The 22876-nt window shown below is 36.9% G+C and overlaps 2 protein-coding genes across 3 annotated transcripts in view; both read right to left on the reverse strand.

Moving 5' to 3' along the window:
* pdk2b (pyruvate dehydrogenase kinase 2b) overlaps window positions 1–22876 on the reverse strand; it is a 228272-nt gene that overhangs the window by 59813 nt on the left and 145583 nt on the right. The window lies entirely within an intron of this gene.
* wipf2b (WAS/WASL interacting protein family, member 2b) lies at window positions 7448–21303 on the reverse strand. 2 transcript variants are annotated; one of them, XM_055220139.2, is made up of 8 exons: window positions 21099–21303; window positions 19486–19609; window positions 17644–17776; window positions 17394–17498; window positions 15809–16471; window positions 12884–13084; window positions 11806–11907; window positions 7448–9412 (listed from the first exon to the last, which is right to left on the reverse strand). In XM_055220139.2, exons 2-8 carry the CDS (start codon window positions 19549–19551, stop codon window positions 9372–9374), a joined length of 1311 nt encoding a protein of 436 aa, XP_055076114.2. In that variant the 5' UTR covers window positions 19552–19609; window positions 21099–21303; the 3' UTR covers window positions 7448–9371. The 2 variants fall into 2 exon arrangements, with proteins under 2 accessions (XP_055076114.2, XP_055076115.2); XM_055220140.2 differs by having other exon boundaries at window positions 19486–19612.

Below are 22876 nucleotides of genomic sequence, written 5' to 3' on the forward strand. Positions count from 1 at the left end.
AACTTTCTTTACAAGTTGCTGACTGCAAATTACACATATTCTTTAAAATAAAGGTGCTAAAAGATGCCATAAAAAACATTTTTGGCTGTGACGCTCTATGAAGAACCTTAAACATCCACAGAACCTTTTTTTTACAAATAACTACAAAATGGGAAGAAATAGTTATTTTAAGAACCCCTTGGCAAAAAAATGCTTCGTCTATGGCAGGGCTTTTCAAACCGGTCCTGGAGGGCCCTCAGTACTGCACATTTTGTATGTCTACCTCGTGTGACACCTGATTCAGTTGTCACATAATGGAGACGTACGAAATGTTCACCCTGCAGCTTTAAGAAGCCCTGGCATCACTACAAGATCGCAGTTTTGTCCATTGAGGTATAATAACAAATAATCTAAGAGTAAAAAAATATGTTAATACCGGTGCTTTAAATTGGAATCTTATAACTGAGTAACCTAATACATTTCACTTACCCAGCATTCAAAGTCAGTTGTTTTGGTTCCTCTGTGCTGTTATTAACAAATACTTTTGTACTTGCCAAGTGTCTTTACACAAAAAAACACCATTGAGCCAAACACAGGAAATATGTGGCATAAGCAGATGTGGTAAATTGTAGAGACACGCAACTGTGGGTATGGCACTGAAACTTCCAACTGCTAGTTTTCAATAACTTGTGACTCACATGTGAAAAAAACCCAGATAATCTTTTAATGAGTGAATGATAAAAAGTCAATTTTGAACAATTAACTAGTCAACATTTGAAGTGGTTTAAAAAAGTTAGTCAAAGTTGTCCTAAGACAAGTATTGGCTTTAAGGTTGCAAAGGGGTGGAAAGTTATTGGTATACATTTCCGGTAAATTTCTAGAAACTTTCAATGGGAACTTGGAATTTTGTAAATATTCCAAATTGGAAACTTAATGGGAATTATTTGGAAATTTATATAAACTTCTTCATATACAAACACAATTTTTTTGTCATAAGCAGGCATGCAAGGTAATACAAATTTCGAAGAGTCCTGTACTTACGCTCATCAAGCCTGGATTTATTTAAAAGCACACTCCACTTTTTTTGAAAATATACTCATTTTCCAGCTCCCCTAGAGTTAAAATAGTCCCCTTAGTTAGTAACTTTCAATGGCAGGGGACTATTTTCGGGCAGTGCGTAATATCATTGCGCCTCCTGCAGCCATGTTACGACAGCAAAGTACTTGATTATTACGCCAGAATGAGAATATAGTTCCTAACCATATCTGCCTAGAAATTCACAACTTTTAATTTTCTGTCTCTTAGTACATAATGTAACTACAGAAGAGTCAAGTTTTAAATAGGAAAAATATCAAGCTCGTTGGTTATTTTTGAGCGCAATGGTCTAATGGTCTAATCAGATTCAATGGATTGTGCTAAGCTATGCTAAAAGTGGTACCGCCAGACCCGGAAATGGATTTCAAAAATCAAATGTTTAACTCTAGGGGAGCGGGAAAATTAGCATATTTGTCCCTTTAGTCAAAATTTTTTTTAATATGAATGATTTCTTGCAGGCTTGATGAGCATAAAAACATTAAAAATAACAATATGTCCAAACTTTTGGGTGGTACAGTAATTTTGTATGATAACAGAAAACTGACTAGCAGAATGTAGAAGAAAGAGCATCACAGCATGAGCTAGTTACATGATAGCTGGCCTCATATATTTTCAATGATATATGGAGGATTGGCCTTAATTGTCCTTCAGTGCATGTTATTTAGGAATGTGCAGGGTAGAAATTGAACTGAAATTGCATTACATCTATTTGTTTTAATTAAACAAAATTATGCTGCAAGATTTTTTAACTTCCCTGTTATAGGCAACTGATTTTTTTTTCAAATTCCCAGTTTATTCCCATGAAAAGTTTTCAGCCTTGAAAAATTCCCAGAATTTTGCAACCTTAGTTCTAACACAAGTTTTATGAAAGGTCTTGCTCCACTTATTATTAAACAAATGAAACGCACCGGGCCCCCTGGGTTTGTAAATTCAACGTAAAAAAAGTTTTGACACAAACTATCCCCAATTTTAAAAGAATTGTTCATGGAAATCACAAAAATCACTACCACCAAGCCATTATCACAGTTGTAAACACCGGCAAATGGGACCCATCTTGCCCTGTAAGTTTGCTTTTAAAAGATTGGCAGACATTAGCTAAAGTCTTGGCAGTGAGGTTGAATCCTGTCATGCAGTTTATTAAACATCAAGACCAGACAGGATAAATAGCTCGAGGCAGTTCTCAACTAATACGCAAAGACTTTCTAATATACTCTATTCACAAGCCAGCTCATGCCTACAAGAGGTTCTGTTGTTATTAAACGCATATAAAGTCTTTGATACCATTAAATGTGTGAATTTATTGACAGCCCTAAACAATTTTGTGTTTTGCATAGTTACTTTGCACATCCTACTGCTTGTAAAAGAACTAAAAGGGTAATATTAGACTAGTTCTGTTTATACAGGGGTACAAGACAGGGCTGCCCCCGTCCCCACTCTTATTGAATATAGCGATAGGTATAGCTTAAGGAAAGATTTGCTAGGTACTCTATAAATAGGGGTATAAACAGTGTTGGTCGGTGACTTCTTTTTTCGAGTGCGCACGATGCAGCGTTCGTCACAACATGTATGTAGCCCGTCATGTGTGTGGTTCCTAATTTCAAAATATGTGTTTGGCGCGTCGAGTGAACCTATGTGCATCACGTGTCTTGTCACAATAAGTGCCTGCTGCAGACGCGTCTAAAGGGTTTATGATAAAAGAGATGCTCGCGTTTGCCAGATACTCGCATAATCTCATGCGTAATCAGAGTTTACTGTTAAGGGAGTGTCTTGCGTGTATTTAACGGTTTTTACTGTTAACGTGATTTATTTAACGTAATTTACTGTTAACGTGAGCGTCTCTTTTATCATAAACGGTTTTTATGTGTGAGCAACAGGCACTTATTTTGACAAAACACGTGATGCACATGGCTAACATGATGCAACAAACACATATTTTGAAAACACAAGCAACACACGACAAGCCAAACACTTATTTTGAATTTGAACACCTCGGAAGAGCAGTCATGAGCCGCACCCACAAGATTTCGTTATATGTGGACAATCTCATAGTTATACACTGCAAAAAAAAATTCAAGAAAAAAATTCTTAGTATTTGTGTCTTGTTTTCAGTAAAAATATCTACAAATTCTAGTTTTTAGTCCAAAATATCAAATTGAAGTGAATTTGTGCATAAAACAAGCAAAAAAATCTGCCAATGGGGAAAGCAAATTACTTGAATTTTTCTTAAATTATGGGGTAGTTTCCCGTACAGGGATAAGCTTAAGCCAGGACTGGGTTTCCCGATAACGATTGAATTTAGCACTTAAGAGCGCTTTCTACGAGCTACTTTACGAACATTCGTTGTTCATTTACGTGCGTTTCCCAAAGATGCACGTATAACGATCGCTCACAGCTGGGTTTTAAGTGCTACTTATGAGTCGCTATCCGTTTGTCAAGTGCTGAAATGTCACCAATAGAAGGACTCAAATTTTTAGCAGAAGCTTGTTTAGGCTAATTTTTTTTAGCCGATGTGCACTAATATTTTTTATATTATTATTCATAATTGTTCAAAGACTTTTTAAATGTTTTAATAATTTGTGCATAATGAAATGTTATTTTCCGTATTTAGTTAGGAGTCGTCCCACTGCGAAATGCCCTCTGCATTTAATATTTAAATGTTTAATAGTTTAAATTATTATTATTTTTTGTTTTTATTATCTATGTTTATTTATTATTGTGGATTATTGCATTTTACCATAAATATTTATTTGGTTTCTTTAATTAGATGCCATTTCCCTTCAAAAAATTTTAGATGCATCGGTAGGAACCATTTATCAATTTGCTAGTACCAACTTTTACCAAAATACAAAAAAAAAATTACCAACTTGTACCAAATACGTTTTCCTTCTTTATTATTTTATGTTTAGTCATTTAAATTTGATTTCTCATTTGAATTTTAAATATATTATATAATATATTTAATATAAAATAAACAAAGAAGAACCCAATAAATAAATATACATTTAAAACATTACATTATCGTCATTGCAGGAGTGCAATTTGCTGGTCAGTGTTTCCCATACATTGATTTATTTGTGGTGGCCCACCACGGAATCAACACTGGCCCCCACAAATAGAATTTTCATGATTCCCATTTACATTTTTATTTCACTATTTAAAACAGCTTGATTCGGCTTAAAATATAATTTGATACATAATACAGATCAAATACAGATACAGATAAATATTTTCTTGAAAATCATTTCTTACAGTGTATATAGGACTAAACTCTGATATGTCTTTACATAATGCAATAGAACTTATATCCTGATATTCCCCCAAAAGTTATTTCTAAGATCAAATTTAATAAAAGTATACTATATTCCCACTTATACCACTGGGCTGAATGCTTTATTCTGATTGGCTGAGAAATGTCCCCTGGGTGTGCATTATTTCCCGATAAACGCACATCTAACCTGTCAAAAAGTCTTAAAAATTATCACCAAAGCAATGTTTGTGGTAATGTTTGCATAACCGCTTTTATTTTCCAAAAACCTGGAGCAATCGGACAAGCATAAACGCATACATCTGCTTAAACCCTGTAGCACTTTCCACGTCAAAGACAGTTTTTATAAATATCGACTTTGCCGTGGATTTTTGCGTACGCACACTTTACGATCAAATTACTTTATAAATAAGGCCCCAGTTCTATAAAACTATGGGTTCAGTTTAGGTCACATTTTAAACAACTTTACTTCTCTTACTTTTAATACTCCTTTACTGATCATGCGTTTCAGGCATGCATGGAAATAGTGTGTAAGGAATTTTTCAGGGTGGTAATTTTACTTCCTTGAAATCTAATCTTTATAAATATTGGCAGGTGCGGAGTCAAGTCAACAAAATATTTTAACACCTTTTGACAACTCATAGTTGGATCGAGGAGCTCTTTGATTCGAGTAGGCTATATCTAAGCGAGGTCTGACATCAACAAAGAACAATCTAATTTTCAATCTAATCTAATAAAAAGATTTTCTAAAGACACAGTGGGAAGAGGATTTGGGAAGTGTAGTCGCAGAAACAGTCACTGAACGTGTTCATTCAGCATCAATTGTGTTAGACATTTGTCAAGCCTGGATCCTTCAAAGGATGTGGATTTTGAGCAGGAACTCGGTCTTCGGAGGATGCAGGCAACAAGGTCCACAAAGCAAACTGAAATAGCCTACGGGGGAAGTTGCATCACCTGCTGTTCCCGCCCACTGCCCCTGTCGGCGGGATACAACTGATATCTGAAACTGCTCAGCTGCGCACAAGTTCAAGATCATTTGCGATTTATAGATATCCCATCTGAAAGAAAGGGGAAATGTGCGTTTTTTGTGCATATGTTCTTTCCGTGAATCACACACGCATTTTTTATAAATGATCGTAAGATATGTAGGATGGTTTCTACGCAGCATTTTATTAATGAGGCCCCTGAAGCCATAATAGCATTATAGAACCTCATTATTTGAATGTCACATCAGGTCAGGTCAGGTCAAGTCAGTCAGATGCTTTGTCTTTCTCCTATTTGTTTGCCCAACGGCTTACACATTGTCTACAATGGAAGTCAAATAAACCTCTGATACATATTCAGTGGGTAGAAAGTGTCATGGCATATTTAAAGTTAGAGAACTGAAACATGCCATGCAACGCTTTCAGACTGCCATACTGCCTTAACTAGGTCGTCCAAAAAATAAATATATATTTCACTGCACAAGGAAAATAATCTAGTTCTTAAACAAAAAAATGTAAGTCAATTTGGGCTTAAAACAAGCAAAAAATATCTGGTAAAGGGTTGAATTTTTTTCTTGAATTAAATGTTTACGAAAAAGGTAAAGTTCTTACTTCATTGGCTGATTTATTAGCTTGTTTAAAGAACACACTTACTTAGATTTTTTTCTTCTAAAAATTACATTTTTTTAGGTAATTGTGATCATCAAGAAAACCTACATCTTGATTTAAATTTTTTTAGCTATTGCTACTGAAACAAGACAAAAATACCAAGAAAGTCATTTTTTGCAGTGTACACTGCAAAAAATGATTTTCAAGAAAAAAATACTTAGGAATCATTGCATGATTTATTTAGTATTTTTTTTCTAACATACAGCGTGCTTCTCTCTCAGACTGTAAATGAAGCCCGGTTGCACAAAAAAAAAAAACAGCTGGGGCCACCAGATAACACGTCAGCCGTGTTGTACGTCATCCGCGTCACTGCAGTCACGTGACTTTAGTCTTGCGCACGCTTTACAACAGACGCAGAAGAGAAGACAATGCTGACTAAATTCCTAATTTTTGGTATTTGTGGACCAAAATGTATTTTTGATGCTTCAACACATTCTAACTGACCCACTGATGTCACATGGACTACTTTGATGAAATTTTTTTATTACCTTTCTGGACATGGACAGTAAACCGTACATAGATTTTCAAGAAAAAAATTCTTAGGATTTTGTCTTTTTTTCAGTGAAAATATCTAAAAATTCTTAAATTAAAGGTATTGCGGAGGATTTTCTTTTTTACGGGTGGATCATCAAGACTATTGTCTAAAGTCTTTTTTTTTTGCAGTGTATGTACCTTTTAGGTAAGTGTGCTTTTTGAAAATGTACTGCCCCAGTGACAACTTTTGTACCTTTTTCCTGAGTATAAATACACCGAACCATTATGTCTCACTCTAAAAACAAATGGTGCATCATTTCATTATGTATGACTAAGTATTTGAATACTTAAGCTCAACGCAGTCTATTTGGTTATACCCACAGTGCATTTCCTATTGTTGTTTTAATGTGACAATGCTTTAAACTGGGACTATATGATTTATCACAGTGCCATTTCATTAGAGCAAAGCCGGTCACGGAAGTTACTTCAGTCCATGATGAAACCAGACGTCATGACGCTTCTGTCGTGCCAAAGTACAAAAACAGTTGAAAGTTTGGAACAGATGATGTATGGGAGAGTCAATAGGATGCCACTTGCCTTTTTGTTCTAAATATGAACTGTTTAAACAAAAGCATTATGCTTTTTTAAACAGCTAGTCAACTGAAGTAAAGATTTATTGACCCAGAGCAACGTCCTTTGTTTTCCTTCTTCTTTACATCATTCCACCATCTATACCTATATTCATGTTGAGAACCGGTTTGCACAGGTTGGGGTAGGAAAAATTTGGTCTCTAATTCACCCAACTTGCATGTTTTTGGCCCTATGGGAGGTAACCGGGAGTAAATCTACACGGACACAGGAAGAACATTCAAACTCCACAGAAAGACCACCTGGCTGACCTAGACGGGGCTCAAACCGAGGGCCTTCTTGCACTAAGCCACCAGATCTCATGTTCTTGACATATAAAAGACATTCAGAAAGCTCTTATCATCAGCTTTATTTCAACTGGTTAATTGACAGACCACAGTAAAGAAAAATACAGGCTTAAGTTGAGCATGAAATGATGATGATAAAGATAATCTTTCTCTCTCAATGTAAGATACAGTACATACATCTACACTGACCCCTGCTGACAGATAGATAGATAGAAGATTAAGGACATGAATAATCTAAGAAACATTTGAGGACATAAACAACATCAAGAGATCATTACAGACTTCATTTGAAGCCTTGTGCATGGCTGGTTAAAGTTATTTACTATATTACAAGCTTTTTACAACTTAAAAATAAACTTCTACCCATCACTACCACCCCCCTCCCTCCTTTATACTGCAAATACAGTTTTATTATTTCTTTCTTATAAGACTTCTAAGTACCAGTAAGTTTATCAATAAATGTAAGGCAGAAGAACTGAGAGGCTAAATGGGGCAATACGGTAATGTTTCATAATTGTTGATTTCAGGTCTATATGATTTAAAATTGGCAAGGTGGTGACCTCAAAAAAAAAAAAAAAATTAATAATCTAGGATGCAGATGCTGGTATGTTAGTAGTCTCATCTGTGGAGCTCAGACAGAGAAAAGCATACATGGGTTTTATACAAAGTACAATTTAACAATATGACACCCAGTCCCAAACATCAATGTCAGTTTTAAGAAATGCAGCAAAGCTAGTTTTGTCTTTAATGTACATCTTTATGGCTATGCATATTGCAAAGAATTAGTGTGATGATTGTGCGATTAGTTTAAATGGTAACGGTACTATTCAGCAACAACACGATACAAGAAAACCATCCAAAAACCTTGTAATGGTCCTCCAAAAAGCAGCTGTATTAAAAAATGAGATACAGAAAGTAGTGTAAGTTTACATGCAAATAAGCCCCACATTTTTGTTAGGGATCGGTCCCAAAAAGCAGCATGCAGTTAAATCTTTGCATAACTTTCCTTTAAACTCTGTAATGAATAAAATTCCAGTTATTCTCCGTCAGGATACAATAGCAGTCTTTTATATAGCGCTGCCCCACGACACCAGTCCATATGCAGCACGTCAAGTTAGCTTTCAGTTAGTTCGCGAAGGTTATGAAAGCTTGTAATGTCATAATGCCAAAAGCCAGAATTTACATCGGAGGCAAGTTTACGGCACAAATTGTGAGGCATGTAGCATCTCCAAACTTGCTTATCTCTATAACAAACAATAATGATAATACCTGCAGTTTGTGTGACGCTAGAGCAGATTCTCTTGGCACTTTTGGACCCGCCGTAACTCTGGTTCATTTAGCTTATCGTTCTCTGCCTTTGGAGAGGGTAATGACGTCCAATAAACCCCCTGAGAACATAAATGTCTGTTCCCTGAAAAAAGGGATACGTCCAAGAAAACAAAACAAAACAACTAAAGCAGTTCATAAATTTAACAGTTCAGTTCACACATTCGAGTGACTGACATTATTCACAGTGCATCACAGGGGTAGCAAATAAAAGAGAAAAAACGGACGACACATATAATACGATGCCCGACGCGGCAGTTAAGACATTTCCCGGGGCCTTTCTCTAGTGCTACACATCCCCAACGTACACGCTTTGATAGCATGACGTACAACGTAATGAACATACAATCTAACGTGTAGTGATATTCAGAGTAAGCAGGTATTTCAAATATAAAGAAATACATGACAGCTGTCCATCAGTGATGGTGGAATGCAGCACACTCCTATAATTCTCCTTTTTTCAGAAGATGATTAACGAGTGGTTATGGGAGATGAAGCTTGAGTAAATGTAGAGGAATGTTATCTGATGGGGGAATGACTGTTAATAAGGTGCAGGCTTGGAGGATTTAGATGTGCACGTGAGATTGTCTATGAACGTGTGGGTCGGAATGAAGAACCCTTGTCGGCAATGCAGTCTCACAGTGTTTACCTCCCCAAGGGTGGTAAAGGAGGGGCTCCTCTCATTACTGCCAGAGAGAGAGAGAGGGGTATCAGTCCAAGTTTACAATCAAATACAAAATTACTGTGTCCTCTCTTGTGTCCCAAAATTACCAATGTACAACAATGCATACGACAATGAATTGTGGGCTACAGAGTACAATGCGATCACTTTGAGATTTGATTGACAGTTTGAATATCGAATGTGATTTTACATGTTTAAATACTTAAATATTAGGAAGTGTACAATACTGCATAGTATTCAGTAAATACTTAAAGGGATAGTTCACCAAAAAATGAAAATAATGTCATTAATGACTGACCCTAATATGGTTCCAAACTCGTAAGACCTCCGTTCATCTTCAGAACACAGTTTAAGATGTTTTATATTTAGTCCGAGAGCTTGTTGACCCCCCACTGAAAACCTACGTACGCTATACTGTCCATGTCCAGAAAGGTAAAAAAGACATCATTAAAGTAGTCCATGTGACATCAGTGGGTTAGTTAGAATGTGTTGAAGCATCGAAAATACATTGTCTTCTCTTCCGCGTTTGTTGTAAAGCGCATGTGGGAGACTAAAGTCACGTGACTGTAGTGATGTGTTGATGTGTTATTCTCAGACATGTTTGCGAAGGTTTTTTTCAAACTTACAGTGTGCGTCTTCCTCAGACTGTAAAAGAAGCCCATGCGCACAAAAAAAACAGCTGGGGCGCACTAGATATCACGTCAGGCGCTTTGTACTTCATCCAGTCACTGCAGTCACGTGACATCAGTCTCGCGCATGCGCGTCACAACAGACGCGGAAGAGAACACAATGCTGAATAAAGTCTCAATTTTTGTTATTTTTGGACCAAAATGTATTTTCGATGCTTCAACACATTCTAACTGACCCACTGATGGGAACTTTCTGGACATTGACAGTATACCACACATAGATTTTCAATGAAGGGTCAACAAGCTCTCTGACTAAATATAAAACGGTGAACGGAGGTCTCACGAGTCTGGAACGACACGAGGGTGAGTCATTAATGACATTACTTTCAATGGGATATTTCCTGTTTTGTGAATATAATAGGATGTCATTTTAGGAAAGCTGCCATTAGCTGGGTTTCCATCCCAACGTGAAGAGAATATTTTTAAAATTCGCAAAAATTTAAAAAACAAAGAAGTGTGAACTACGTGCATTTCCATCAAGTTGTTTGAGCGAATGATGGTGGTATTGATTTATTTACTGTTGGTTTGTAGGTTATCAAGGCACGCTTAGAAAATTGAGTTACGATTGGGCAAGTTATAAATTTACTAGCAGTGCAGCTTGTAATTGCCAAACTAAATGCTGTGCACAGAAGAAGGAATGCAGACTTTTTGACGCAGGCACAAGCAGCAAGGGCATTACGAAGACGTCAAGCCCCATATATGGGAAAGACAACGTCAGCTAATACAGCTAGACGATCAGTCACGTAGGGCTGCATCAGAATTTATTCGGCAAATGCGTTTCCATATTCCCTTTTTCACATTTACTATTTATCGCATAAAAAGTCAAAAGCCACCCTAAGCGAGCGTAAACACTTTTTAGCAAATTTAGTGATTTTTATCACTTGTTTCTTATGCAATACTTTAAAATGTGCATAAAATCAGGGTGATGGAAACCCCAGCCATTAAGAACACCACAATATGCAAACTTTAGCAAAAAAATTGTGCCGCACCCCTATGCTAGTACTTCCTGTTACTGTTTAAGTTCAGAGACAAGAAGAATGCTATCTAGGCTGCGTCCGAAAACTCTAAATTGCTGCCTTCGGCGGCAGCATTCCAAGGCAGGAAGGCATCAAGGCACGTCCGAATCCAATAATAGGTTTACTTCCTGACTCCTGAGATCTTGTCCCACAATTCTATGCATGTGCACGCATGGGGAATGTGATTGGTCAAGTCTGGTGAAGTTAAAAAAAAATGGCAGTCAAGAAAGTGGCTGGAGCACAAATGTATTGTAAATAAATGTATTTTCCATTCTTTTAATTGCATTTCAAGTGATAAATTAGTATTGTAGTTTTCAAATATGTGATTAGTAATCACAAAGACGCTCCCTATTTATATTTCAAACAAGCTGCCTTTGAAGTGTGTCCGAAAATGTTTCTCTCAGCTGCCTTCATGCCTCCGAAGTCATTGCCTCATGAGGCAGCGAGGCAACAAGTTTTTGGACGCAGCCCTAGTGTTCAGGATGTAAACTCCAAAAGAAACAACTAACATGAATCTTGTATGACTTATGTAAAAAAAAAATTATATTGCATTTTTTTGAGAATTTTTGAGTATCGGCAAACAAAATATCACGATGCTCACACAAATCGATATTTTATTGCACTCTTTCTTACATTTTTCTTATAGCCTTTATGTTTACTCAAGGCAAGACATACACAAGAGTGGGCCTCACCTCTGTTGGCTTTACTTGGGTAGATTTTAGTAAAGTGTCTATACTCTTCCGGAGGAGGGAAGTCATCCAGAGGATGAAAAGAATACTTGGATTCAAAATCATCTGTTGGAAAGAGATCAGAACAGTCAAGATATTAAAAGTCGACTCATCCGTGATTCACATTATTGTGCCCAGATTCTACTTTTGGTAATTTGGTAAAGTACGTACGAGAAAATAATATTTTGCCTCTGACCTACAGATCTTAATCTTTATAAATGTGATTACATAGAGGTTAGGTGTTTCTAGGAAAATACCTGACAATGCCACCAGACTAGTTTTTCCAAGATATCAAGACTAGAAATTAGATGCGGATTTATCTTAGTAGATCTCACGAATACTAAATATAAATGTTAAGTATTTTGTCTTATTGCCCAACTCTACCATGTTCAGGAAATGTCTACAGAAATATTTATATCACTGTTTTTCAAATTGTTTTAGGTATTTTCATGATAATAAATAATTTTTGAATGATTTTGTTTAACAAGTGTTGCTTTTTTAAATGCACGTTATAAACGACTCAGCTTTGCGATTCAGAATCGATTTCAGACAGGCGAGCAACAACATGAAATGATTGAATATATCTTCATATGATCTATCCTCCCACTGGGTCATACATGGCAGGTGTAGTAAATATTTACCATAACTGTTTAAATCATGTTTTATATAGTTAACGTATTTTAATAGTTAGGGAAATGTCTAACAATGTCACTAGACTAGTTTCTAACACACTTAGTCTAGACATTTAATGCGGGTGTTATCTTTAACAGACACGGACTACAAATGTCAAAAGGAACATTTCACAAGACCTTTTCAAGATGAAAAATGAATCTTTGTGGTGTCACCAGAGTGCATGTGTGTAGCTTAAGCTCAAAATAACCCCAAAATAATTTATTAACACATGTTGAAATAATTATTTTGTTTTTGGGTTCCTTTTTACAATGCGAGACCAAAATTTGCATGATCTGATGTCTACATGATATACAGTAATGAGGGCAGGAGAGACTGCGGGTGTGGGTACAAGTGAATTTGATGGACTCACCTACGAATGAACGGGTAATGGAAGTGTGTCCGTTGCGGATGGGTGGGGGAGGAGGTGGGGGTCCGGCTGGTGTGCGGGAGGGGGGAGGTGGGGGCTTGCCTCGGCTCGGACCATCCGAGGAGCTGCCATGGGTCCGGTAAGGAGGTGGGGGAGGTGGAGCGTCCCGTCCGTTGCGTGACGGCTGACCAGGAACTGGAGGAGCTAGGAAAATTGGAGACGAAGACATGATAATAAATAATAAAATTATTTTTAAATAATTAAATCCCCTTGTGCAAAATGCTGAAGACCACCTACATTGCAAAAAATTATTTTCAAGAAAAAAAAATCTTAGTATTTTTGTCTTGTTTTCAGTATTCAGTATGAAAAAATGCTTAAATTAAGATGCTTTTTCTTGATGAGCAAAACGACCCAAGAAAATAAGTCTAGTTTTAAGACAAATAATATAAAATTTTAGTGATTTTGTGCATAAAACAAGCAAAAAAATGGTGTAAGCACTTTTTTCTTGAATTTAGTGTTTAAGAAAAAATATTTATTTTGCTTACCCCATTGGCAGATTTTTCTGTTTTTTTTATGCACAAAATCACTTAAATTTGATATTTCTGGTCTAAAAACTAGGCTTATTTTCTTGGGTCATTTTGCTCACCAAGAAAAAGCATCTTAATTTAAGAATGTTTTGATATTTTTACTGAAAACAAGACAAAATACTAAGAAAATGTTCTCTTAAAATCATTTTTTGCAGTGTAAACATTTTGTAGTGCTATGCAAGTTTAAGCAAATATTACAATACATGACAAGGAGAAGTCATCCTTGTTTGGATGTGTTGGTTAACATTTTTACTCTCCCTTAATAATTATCTCTTTAAAACTTTGTTGTTATTTTGTTAGATGCACTTTGGCAAATGGTTTTATCCAAAGTTTCTTAGAGTGCATTTATACATTGACAAATTATGTCAATTTTTGTCTTGATTTCAGTAAAAATATCAAAAAATTCTTAAATTAAGATGATGAGCAAAACGACCCAAGAAAATAAGTCTAGTTTTTAGACCAAAAATATAAAATTTAAGTAGTGATGCACCGATGTATCGGACGTCGATATTTATCGGCCGATTTTTGATGAATTTGAAACCATCGGCATATCAGCAACAGTACGAGAAAGGCCGAAACTGATTGTTTATTAATTAACTGCATAAAGAAATCCATTATTTGTAAAAAAAGAGTTAAAGCTGTAGTCTACGATGTTGAAAATCGGTCGAGAAAGCCTGAGACGGTTAGTAAGTTTTAAAAAACTCATCCCGCCCCTCTGTGCTACCTGATCCCTCCCCCCGGGAAACGAACTGAACAACGTCACTCATTCAAGCTGTGATCACTGGTAGTAAACATCAGAACAGAGATTTACCGAGCAGTAAACACAAAGCCTTGAAGGAATGAACAATTACAATTATGATTGTAATTGACGTTATTTACATTCAAAACAACGTTTGGCATACGTTTCCCCTCCTGAGCTTCAAGAAATGACTTTGTAAATATAATTACATTGACCCGTGATACGCGATGCTAAACTGCTAACATTCCAATGCCGACCGGCAGCATGAGCATGTTGTTGCCAGACTGATAACAAGATTTATGTAACACCACACACAATCTTTGTAAATATAAATACTTTGACCCGTGATACGCGATGCTAAACGGCTAACATTCCAAAGCCGACCGGCAGCATGAGCATGTTGTTGCCAGACTGATTAATTGATTTATGTAACACCTCACACAATATAAGTATAAATTTATTCGTACCTGTTCAACAAAAAGTCCGCTGTGTCGGCGTCGGTTTTCAGCCCCAAATCTCCCTGAAGCTCCAACGGTCAATGGCGGATATTGATTCTATTTAGAGTCCGGCGTTTTTCACAATTTTTTTTTACCTCTGCTCTTTCCTCTACAGACTTCCCTTCTAACCTTTACTGTAGGGACAAGAAGCTTGCTGCTGTCGGTTAGTTTTTTTCCATTAGTGAGATGTTGCTGCTTCGCTAGCTAACATACACTGACACAAATTTCATGTTGCAGGCAGGAGAGGGGCAGGGTGGAGACGCGATGGCGAGGTGGATTTTCAAGTGTACGGGGATTTGATGAGAGCAGTTAACCAATGTAAGCTGTCCGGCCGGACAGTTTACATTGGTCAATTTATCTGGCGCCGTACACCCAATAGACTGAATGGATTTTTTAAATTCTTTTTTTTCTTCATATTGTTAGGATTTTACTGTAGAACCATAACCAGCATCTAAACAAGTTTATTAATAATGAACAATCTTTGAAATCGTAGACCATAGCTTTAATGTTGTTAATAAAATAAATGCTGAATAGCAAAAATGCTGTCTTATTATATTTGTTTTAGCTTAATTTGTGCCTCTCTTATTATGTTGGTCAGTTGAATGTTAATTAGATCCAATCCATGTTCAGTAAAAATAATTTGATGCAGATATAAACTAGCTAATAGACCAACTGTATAGTATTGTATACAAGTGTTTAATATCGGTATCGGCCAGAAGTTGTCTGTTTAAATCGGTATCGGGCCAAAAAAATCATATCGGTGCATCCCTAAATTTAAGTGATTTTGTGCATAAAACAAGTAAAAAAAATCTGCCAATGGGGTAAGCAAAAAAATCTTTAACATTTTTCTTAAACACTAAATTCAAGAAAAAAAAATCAAGAAAAATTTGCTTACCCCATTGGCAGGTTTTTTTTGCATGTTTTATGCAAAAATCATTTAAATTTTATATTTTTGGTCTAAAAACTAGATTTATTTTCTTGGGTCGTTTAGCTCATCAAGAAAAAGCATCTTAATTTAAGAATTTTGTAGATATTTGTACTGAAAACAAGACAAAAATGCTAAGAAAGCCTTCATGGCCTACACTTACAAAACAACAGCCCTCACCTGCTCCACGTCCTGGGGGTTCTCGTGCTGGAGGCGGAGGTCTGCCAGCCTGTGGCGTGGGCGATGGTGGTGGAGGTGGCGCATGTCCACGTGTTGGCGTGTGTCCAACTGTTGAAGGTTTCTTGCTGAGCGAGTTGTGTCTCTGGGGTAGCTCAGGGGCAGCCTCGTTCACAGGACTAGAAGAGCCATTCGAAACCCCGGACTGCTGGCGGTAAGGGGGTGGAGGCGGGGCCAACGAGGATGACGACGAAGAAGAGCGATTGCTCGCGGGCGACGGAGGAGGTTTCACTGGAGGGGGCGGCGCGTTGTCACGCACGGGTGCTGGAGAGGGTCCTCTCTGACCCGGAGTAGGTGGAAGGGGTTTCTCACGGTTGTACGAGGCCAATGCGGCCTTCTGAGTTGGAGCGGGTGGAGCGTTTCCACGACGAGTCATGGGAGGTGGAGGAGGAGGGGCAGATGTACTGTGCTTCATGCCTGTAGAGGGGCTGCTGCCTCCACCGGGAGAACGGGAGAGGTCAGGCAGGGATGGTCTCTGGGATCGACTGGACTCTGGAGAAGAGGACTGCTGAGAGAGACTGTCTGGATCATCGTGTCCTCCAGGCGGGCGAGGAGCAGTGGGACGAGTACCAGGAGGCTGCAACGCAGGCCGCCCTACAGAACCATCTACAAAACACAGCATCCGTGTCAACTGGACCATCGACAATAATTAATAGAAAATATTTTACTATGTTTTTAACTCAACTTGGATAAATTATTACATATCTATCTTTTTCAATACATGCACTTTTATTCTTTGTACAGCGCTTCTTGAATGTGTTAGCATTTATCCTAGCCCCATTCATTCCTATGGCTCCAAACAAAAGTTTTATTTTGTGCCACAATACTTACTCATGTAACTACTCATGTAACAGTCTTTAAATAGGAAAAACATGGAAGTGTTTGGTGGCTTCTAAATTCATCCCTGTTTAGAGCCATAGGAATGAATGGGGCTAGGCTAAATGCTAACACATTCACAAGGCGCTGTACAAAGATTAAAAGTACATGCATTGAAAAAAGATAGGTATATATTAATTTGTCTAAGTTGAGGTAATAACATAATAAAATATTGGAAAACAGTGGTGTTTTCCTTTAACACAATATATATTAAACATTTAAACAGTGTAAAAAAACAATACATATTTTTGATAGCCTGCAAATAGTTCAAAGAATCTACTACCAATCTGAAACTTTATGCAAAGATAAATATTGGAGAAAAATGTCTTAACATCAGAATCACAACAGATGACTTAAAATGAGTTAACAAAAATGACTTAAATAAATGCAAATAAGTAATTAATTAAATGCTGAAATAAATAAATAAATAAATGTAGAAATACATAAATGCAGACATAAATAAATATATTGTTTTGTTGAAAGTATTAACTTCTAATTGTATTCTATTTTTGCACCGTTTCTGTTATAATAAAAAAAATTATACATTTATTTATGTATTTCTATATTTATTTATTTTTTACATGTATTTATTTCTGTGTATTATTGTTTGCCTGTACTATTAACAACTCAAATGTTTATTAAAGCTACACACCTCCTACGGGTCGCAATTTTGGGACACCACCCTGAAAAAGCCCCCCCACAGACTGGGCGGGAGCAGACGGTCCTCCGGGAATGGACACCCCACCTCCTTTTGGTTCTAGGATACGAAAAAAAAACAATGAATAGGCTGATTACATTTAAAAGCTTAGTAACAAATAAACGATGCGTCCTAGTGTTTTCAAGATGAAGAAAAATACGTTCATCTCTCAAGACTACTGTCAGCCCAGCTGTTTAACACTTACTTTCAATCACAGGTGCACTCCTATCATTGACAACGCCTACTTTTTTCAACTTGGCCCCTTTGCAGATATCAGTGAGTAACGCCCCTCTGCCCTTTGATTCATCACGAGACAGCTTTGGAGGAGTCGTGTTCGCCTAAGAAAAAAATACACATTATGAACACTGACGATTAAGAAACGCAAAACAGGGCTCAACATAAAGGCCTGCCCGGTGGCCCGGGCAAGCATGAGAGACGTTCGGGCCAGTAAAAAGTATTGTCACTTGTCCGATTGGGCCAGTAAAAAGTATTGTCACTTGTCCGATTGGGCCAGTGCTTCACCCTCAGTCACTAAAATATATTTTCATCAATGTATATTATTTAACATCTTGGAAGCAGACATTTACTTGGGTAAAACACGACGAAAGAAAGAATGCAATATTTTGCACAGATTGCTGTCAGTTTACAAATAAAGCAGAAAAGTTGGGAGCCTTTTTTCGTTGGAACGTGTCTGTTGTAGGGGTGTGCTGGTTTCATAATTAGTGATGACGGTTATGACGCGAGTCAAATGTGACGGTTCGTAACATAACCGTTGGTGGGCAGGGCGTTTTGCTCCTTTAAATGCTCGTGGATTGACGGGAAAGTGCCATTTTACAATAAAATCATGAATGTGATGCCAAGTGTGTTTTAAACAGTAATAACTTTGAGCAATTTAACAGAAAGCAATAAAAAAAGTAAAAAAAAAAACACACCTATCATCTATATTAATAATCTTAAGAGAAACAGATTTGTGCATTGGGCTTTTTATGTCTGTAATTGTGTCTATATCTGTCAATACACGGACTAGAACAGCACGAAAACAATGTGGATTAAAATCGTATTGAAGAGGTTTTGCTCATAAATGCAGGTAAAAGAAAGTAATGTGAACTTGAGATTGTTATTAAACGCAGCAGGTGTAAAAGCACAATGGCCACGCGCATCAAACGCTCTCCGCAGACGCGCTGCACAGTGCTCACCCGGCGTTTGAATAAACTAGACACTGATTAGCTACTTGCTCTACGTTTCTTTAAAATTAACAGCAAGAGAACTAGCAGTGAATGTGCGTTCAAGAGAGTTAGTAGATTAACATGGGAGGATTTGAACTTGAAAAGCGGATTGTACTGACGCCTTTCCGCGGTTAAAACAACATTCCTTCTCATGGTCATTCATGTTTATTTGATGCTATAAATTAACTAGAAGGAAAAGATGATTTGAAAGGTGAGACTTTGTTTAATATGTTTAATCTCAGAAGTAACCTGGTTTGTCCTGTATGTCAGCACGTTGCGTTGTCAGTGTCTGCTCCGCTCTGTATTTATCATTGCGTGAGAACGTGAGGGGGCGTGTAACACAGACTGTTAACAATTGTTTTTAATTAGTATTTAAAAATTCTTTATGATAAAAAATGTTTAAAAAAATATTTTAATAACACGGTTTGGCGGTTATAGAGTTCTAATGACAGTGTTCAACTATAACCGTCAGTCTCACGGATATAATGACCGTCACACCCCTAGTCTGTTGTATATGTAAACAATTATATTTGACTTTTGAATTATTATTTTTAAATATGTGACACTGAAATTTTTTATTGGGGCCATTAAAAATTTTGGCAGGGCAAGTGAAGACCTGAACCACTGGCCCGGCCGGGCCAGTATAAAAAATGATTTGCGTTGAGCCCTGCAAAAATAATAACAAATATAGTCTAACTAAAATACTTTAATTGTATTGTAATTAAATGTAATGCCTAATAGAACTGCCAACAGGCAAGAACCTTTGTTTAATTTACTCACCAATAAGTAACTTAGACCCGACCAATAATTTGAAGACTCACCTGGTTAAAGGTAGGGGGAGGAGGGGGTCCACCTGGGGGTGGGGGAGGAGGGGGAGGAATGGGCATCCTGGATCTTTGTCGGGTGCCGAGTCCGTCACACTTAAAACTTCATTAAGACGGTTAACTACGGAAACAGAAAGCAAGTATACAGGTTATAGAACAGATTAAATCAATCAATCATTAACCTATTTACCATATCACAATAAACTTACAAGCATAACTACTATGTTGAGAGATTCACGTAATCCTATTTGTTGTAAACCACTTATTGTTGGCTCTTTAGACAAAAATGTTCAATGCTCCCCAAGGCTCCAGACTAACTTTTTTTCACTATTCTTCGCAGAGTTTACCGGAAGTTATGTGATGACCATGAAAGCCGCGTGTTTATGTTGTTACTGCTGAAACTGTCTATATGGTAAATTCGAAATATCCAAAACTAAATAATTTAATGTAAATAAATAACAATCAATTATGGAAGTTATGTTGTTAGTTAAAAAACTAAATAAATGGCTAAAGGACACGTCAACTTATCAAATTTAAAATCTCTGATTCACCACTGTATTTGGTGCCCAAACGCACACAAATGAGCACGAATGGACAGCTGCAATTGAGGCTTTTGATAATTATGCTATCTTTTTGCCCGTAATTGTAATTCTGATTAGCTTTTCAATTAATTGTGCAGACTTAAGTTGCAGCATTTAACAATAATTGTAACAAAGTAGTGTCAAGTGTTACAGTACTGATGCTTATCACGATATACATATAAATATTATGAACATATAATCATGCATACTGAGATTTTATTTTACATCAAACATTTTAAATTGCTTGCAGTTTGGGACTATAGTTACATAAATATCGAGACATCTATAAAAAGCTGCCTGTTTCTCAATGTGCCTGTTTCTATAATGACTCCTAATTACTGGAAAACGATGCAACAAAGGTATTGTTTGGATATGTAATCCATAAAATTGCTATCATTAAATGCAAGGCACATTTTGTTCCACACTCTCCTGCAGTAATGACAAATCGCTTATTTAACAAGCAGCTGGTTTAACACAGTAGAGCTCTGCCAGCTGATGACTTCACCCTGTTTAGATTTTATCAGTATTTACTTTAAAGCCTGTCTGTTTCCTTATCTTCACATTATCATGGAAACTATGGTTACTAATGTATGCCGATGTAAAGTCATAATACGTTAATTTAGGAGATAAAACAAAGCTATATCCCTACAGAATCGTATCCAATGTTTAGCCAGAGTAATGTCAATATGTAGCTATATGCTAGCTCACAGTATGTAAACAACTCGGCCTGCAGTGTTTTGAAACATCGTATTTTACCCAAATACACCATTTAGCTTTTTTCACATGATTACCTGTTCAAATACTAAACGTCGGCCATATTAAACCTTTAATTTTATTAATTCGGATACTTATTTGATTGTGAATTAGCGCAACTTTAGCTTTAGCTAAGCTTGGCCTCGCGCTTGGCAGGTACGTCCGTCACGTAAAGACGTTACCCGCCATACTTATCGACTGTATGCAACTAAGATATTCCGTCGGGGTAACTCAATTTGACAGTTGTTGGATGAAATAGTGCAGTGTTAATCCTACTTTTATCCGCAACGTCCGATGTTTTCACAAGCACGGTTCCTCTCTTGCATGATCTCGCGCGTCGTTAGCCTTGATTCGCTACGCCATCCGACCCGGAAATTACGTCACATTACGTCTACGTCTTGAATCTGTTGGCTGTGTCCGAAATAACCCCCTATACCCTCCTTCACTATTCCCTGCATTACTCCACTAACGAGTGAATGAAAACGATTGAATACATTTGGACACTTGTGCCCACCGGAAGCGCTGCAGTGTGGGGGCGCCAGTGAACGAGTAGCGGCTAGCTGCGAGTGTACATCCTTCATAAAAATAAACAAAATCTGTCAAAATTCAAAAATTGCTTTCAATGTTTAACCTTTTTAATAAATTAATGTTTTAATTTTATAATTCCACTCTGGTTTAAAAAAAAGAGTGTACATCCGTTATCCATTGTAGGGTTGAATGGCTTCGTCCAAATAACTACACTTGTGGTCTTTGCACTTGACTACTTCACATGACGTCCTGTATTTGGCCCAAGTGTTCTAGTGGGAGTGAAGATCCCAAGCGTGCATGCGAAATTAACGTTATTCACCCGATGGGACACAGTGTAAAAATCTCAGTCCAGGTAGGCTAGCGGCAGTATTTGCACAAAAACGTATTCGTTTTTTATTTAACGTTAGGCCTTTAAAAAAGAAAAAAAATAAGGATGTATATATATATATATACAGTTCCGTAGCCAGCCTATTGAAAGGGGGGGTTCTTTTTTTCAAAAAGTGGCCCTTTTTGGCAGTTTTTCCTCCTCCATTTGTATTTAATTATGAGCAGGGCCGTACGCACGATTTTATAAATACCGAGGTCCATATATGTTTTTTTTCTAGGTCATGCACCACAGGAAAAAATCTTATTTCTCTGCTCTACATATATGAATTTTTAAAAAAAATCAGAAAACCAAAGAATCAAATAACTATAGATTTCAAACCATGTCAGTATGCAGAAGATTTGTGTTGGTCATTAGGAATGCATTGTAATAATTATTTTACCATCCTGGGCACACTGGGTTATGTCAGTAAAGTAAACATAGGCTTACTGAATATAGGATCATTTTAGTGAATTAACTAAAGGCTATCAATAATTAGTTTATTAAATTAATTCAAAATATGCACACCCTATTATTATACACTTTATATGCTTAAATACAACATCAGTAATGCAGGGAACTTGAATTTTATAAATGGGTCGACCGAGGCTATACTTTAGGGGGTCCATATCCCATGAAAGAAAACTGTGATTATTAAAAAAGCATACATGAATCTACGATTACTTCACATTACCACATTAGATAAATAATATTCTTGCCCTGCATGCATTTTACTAACTGTGTAAGATGTAAACATAATGCAAGCCTTAATTTTAAACTTCTCACATCTGATTTACTGTCTGTTAATTAAGCAAAAGGCTTCTTGTTAACTGCAGTAACTTTAGTAAAAGTTGTTCAGAAAATTAAAATTCCATGATAAACCTTAAACTTACTTTTAATAGCAGAGCTCAACGGCTCAACACTACAGGAAGAAGTTACAAGCAAGTTATTTATTGGGCTTTAAGACCGAATGCAATAAAATGTTTAAGCCAAAAGATGAACGTGCGCCCATTTAAACTCCGTGCACGCGCATTACCGGTGGATGAAGCGTTGTACCGCGCACGTGATGCGTCGCGTTTTCCGTTTTCAAGTTCAACAGTGAATCTAATCATACAGTAAAAAAGATATCTTAAAGAATTAAAGAGTGGCATTGAATTTTGTT

This window comes from Misgurnus anguillicaudatus, chromosome 20 (genome assembly GCF_027580225.2).
Source record: "Misgurnus anguillicaudatus chromosome 20, ASM2758022v2, whole genome shotgun sequence".
Taxonomy (NCBI): Eukaryota; Metazoa; Chordata; class Actinopteri; order Cypriniformes; family Cobitidae; genus Misgurnus; species Misgurnus anguillicaudatus.

Coding starts and splice junctions, on each gene's coding strand:
- wipf2b (XM_055220139.2), bottom strand. CDS start 19,551: ATGCCCATTCCTCCCCCTCCTCCCCCACCCCCAGGTGGACCCCCTCCT. Junction 17,499..17,643: donor GAGTGCACCTGTGATTGAAA/GTAAGTGTTAAA, acceptor TTCGTATCCTAG/AACCAAAAGGAGGTGGGGTG. Junction 16,472..17,393: donor AAAATTGCGACCCGTAGGAG/GTGTGTAGCTTT, acceptor TGTGTTTTGTAG/ATGGTTCTGTAGGGCGGCCT.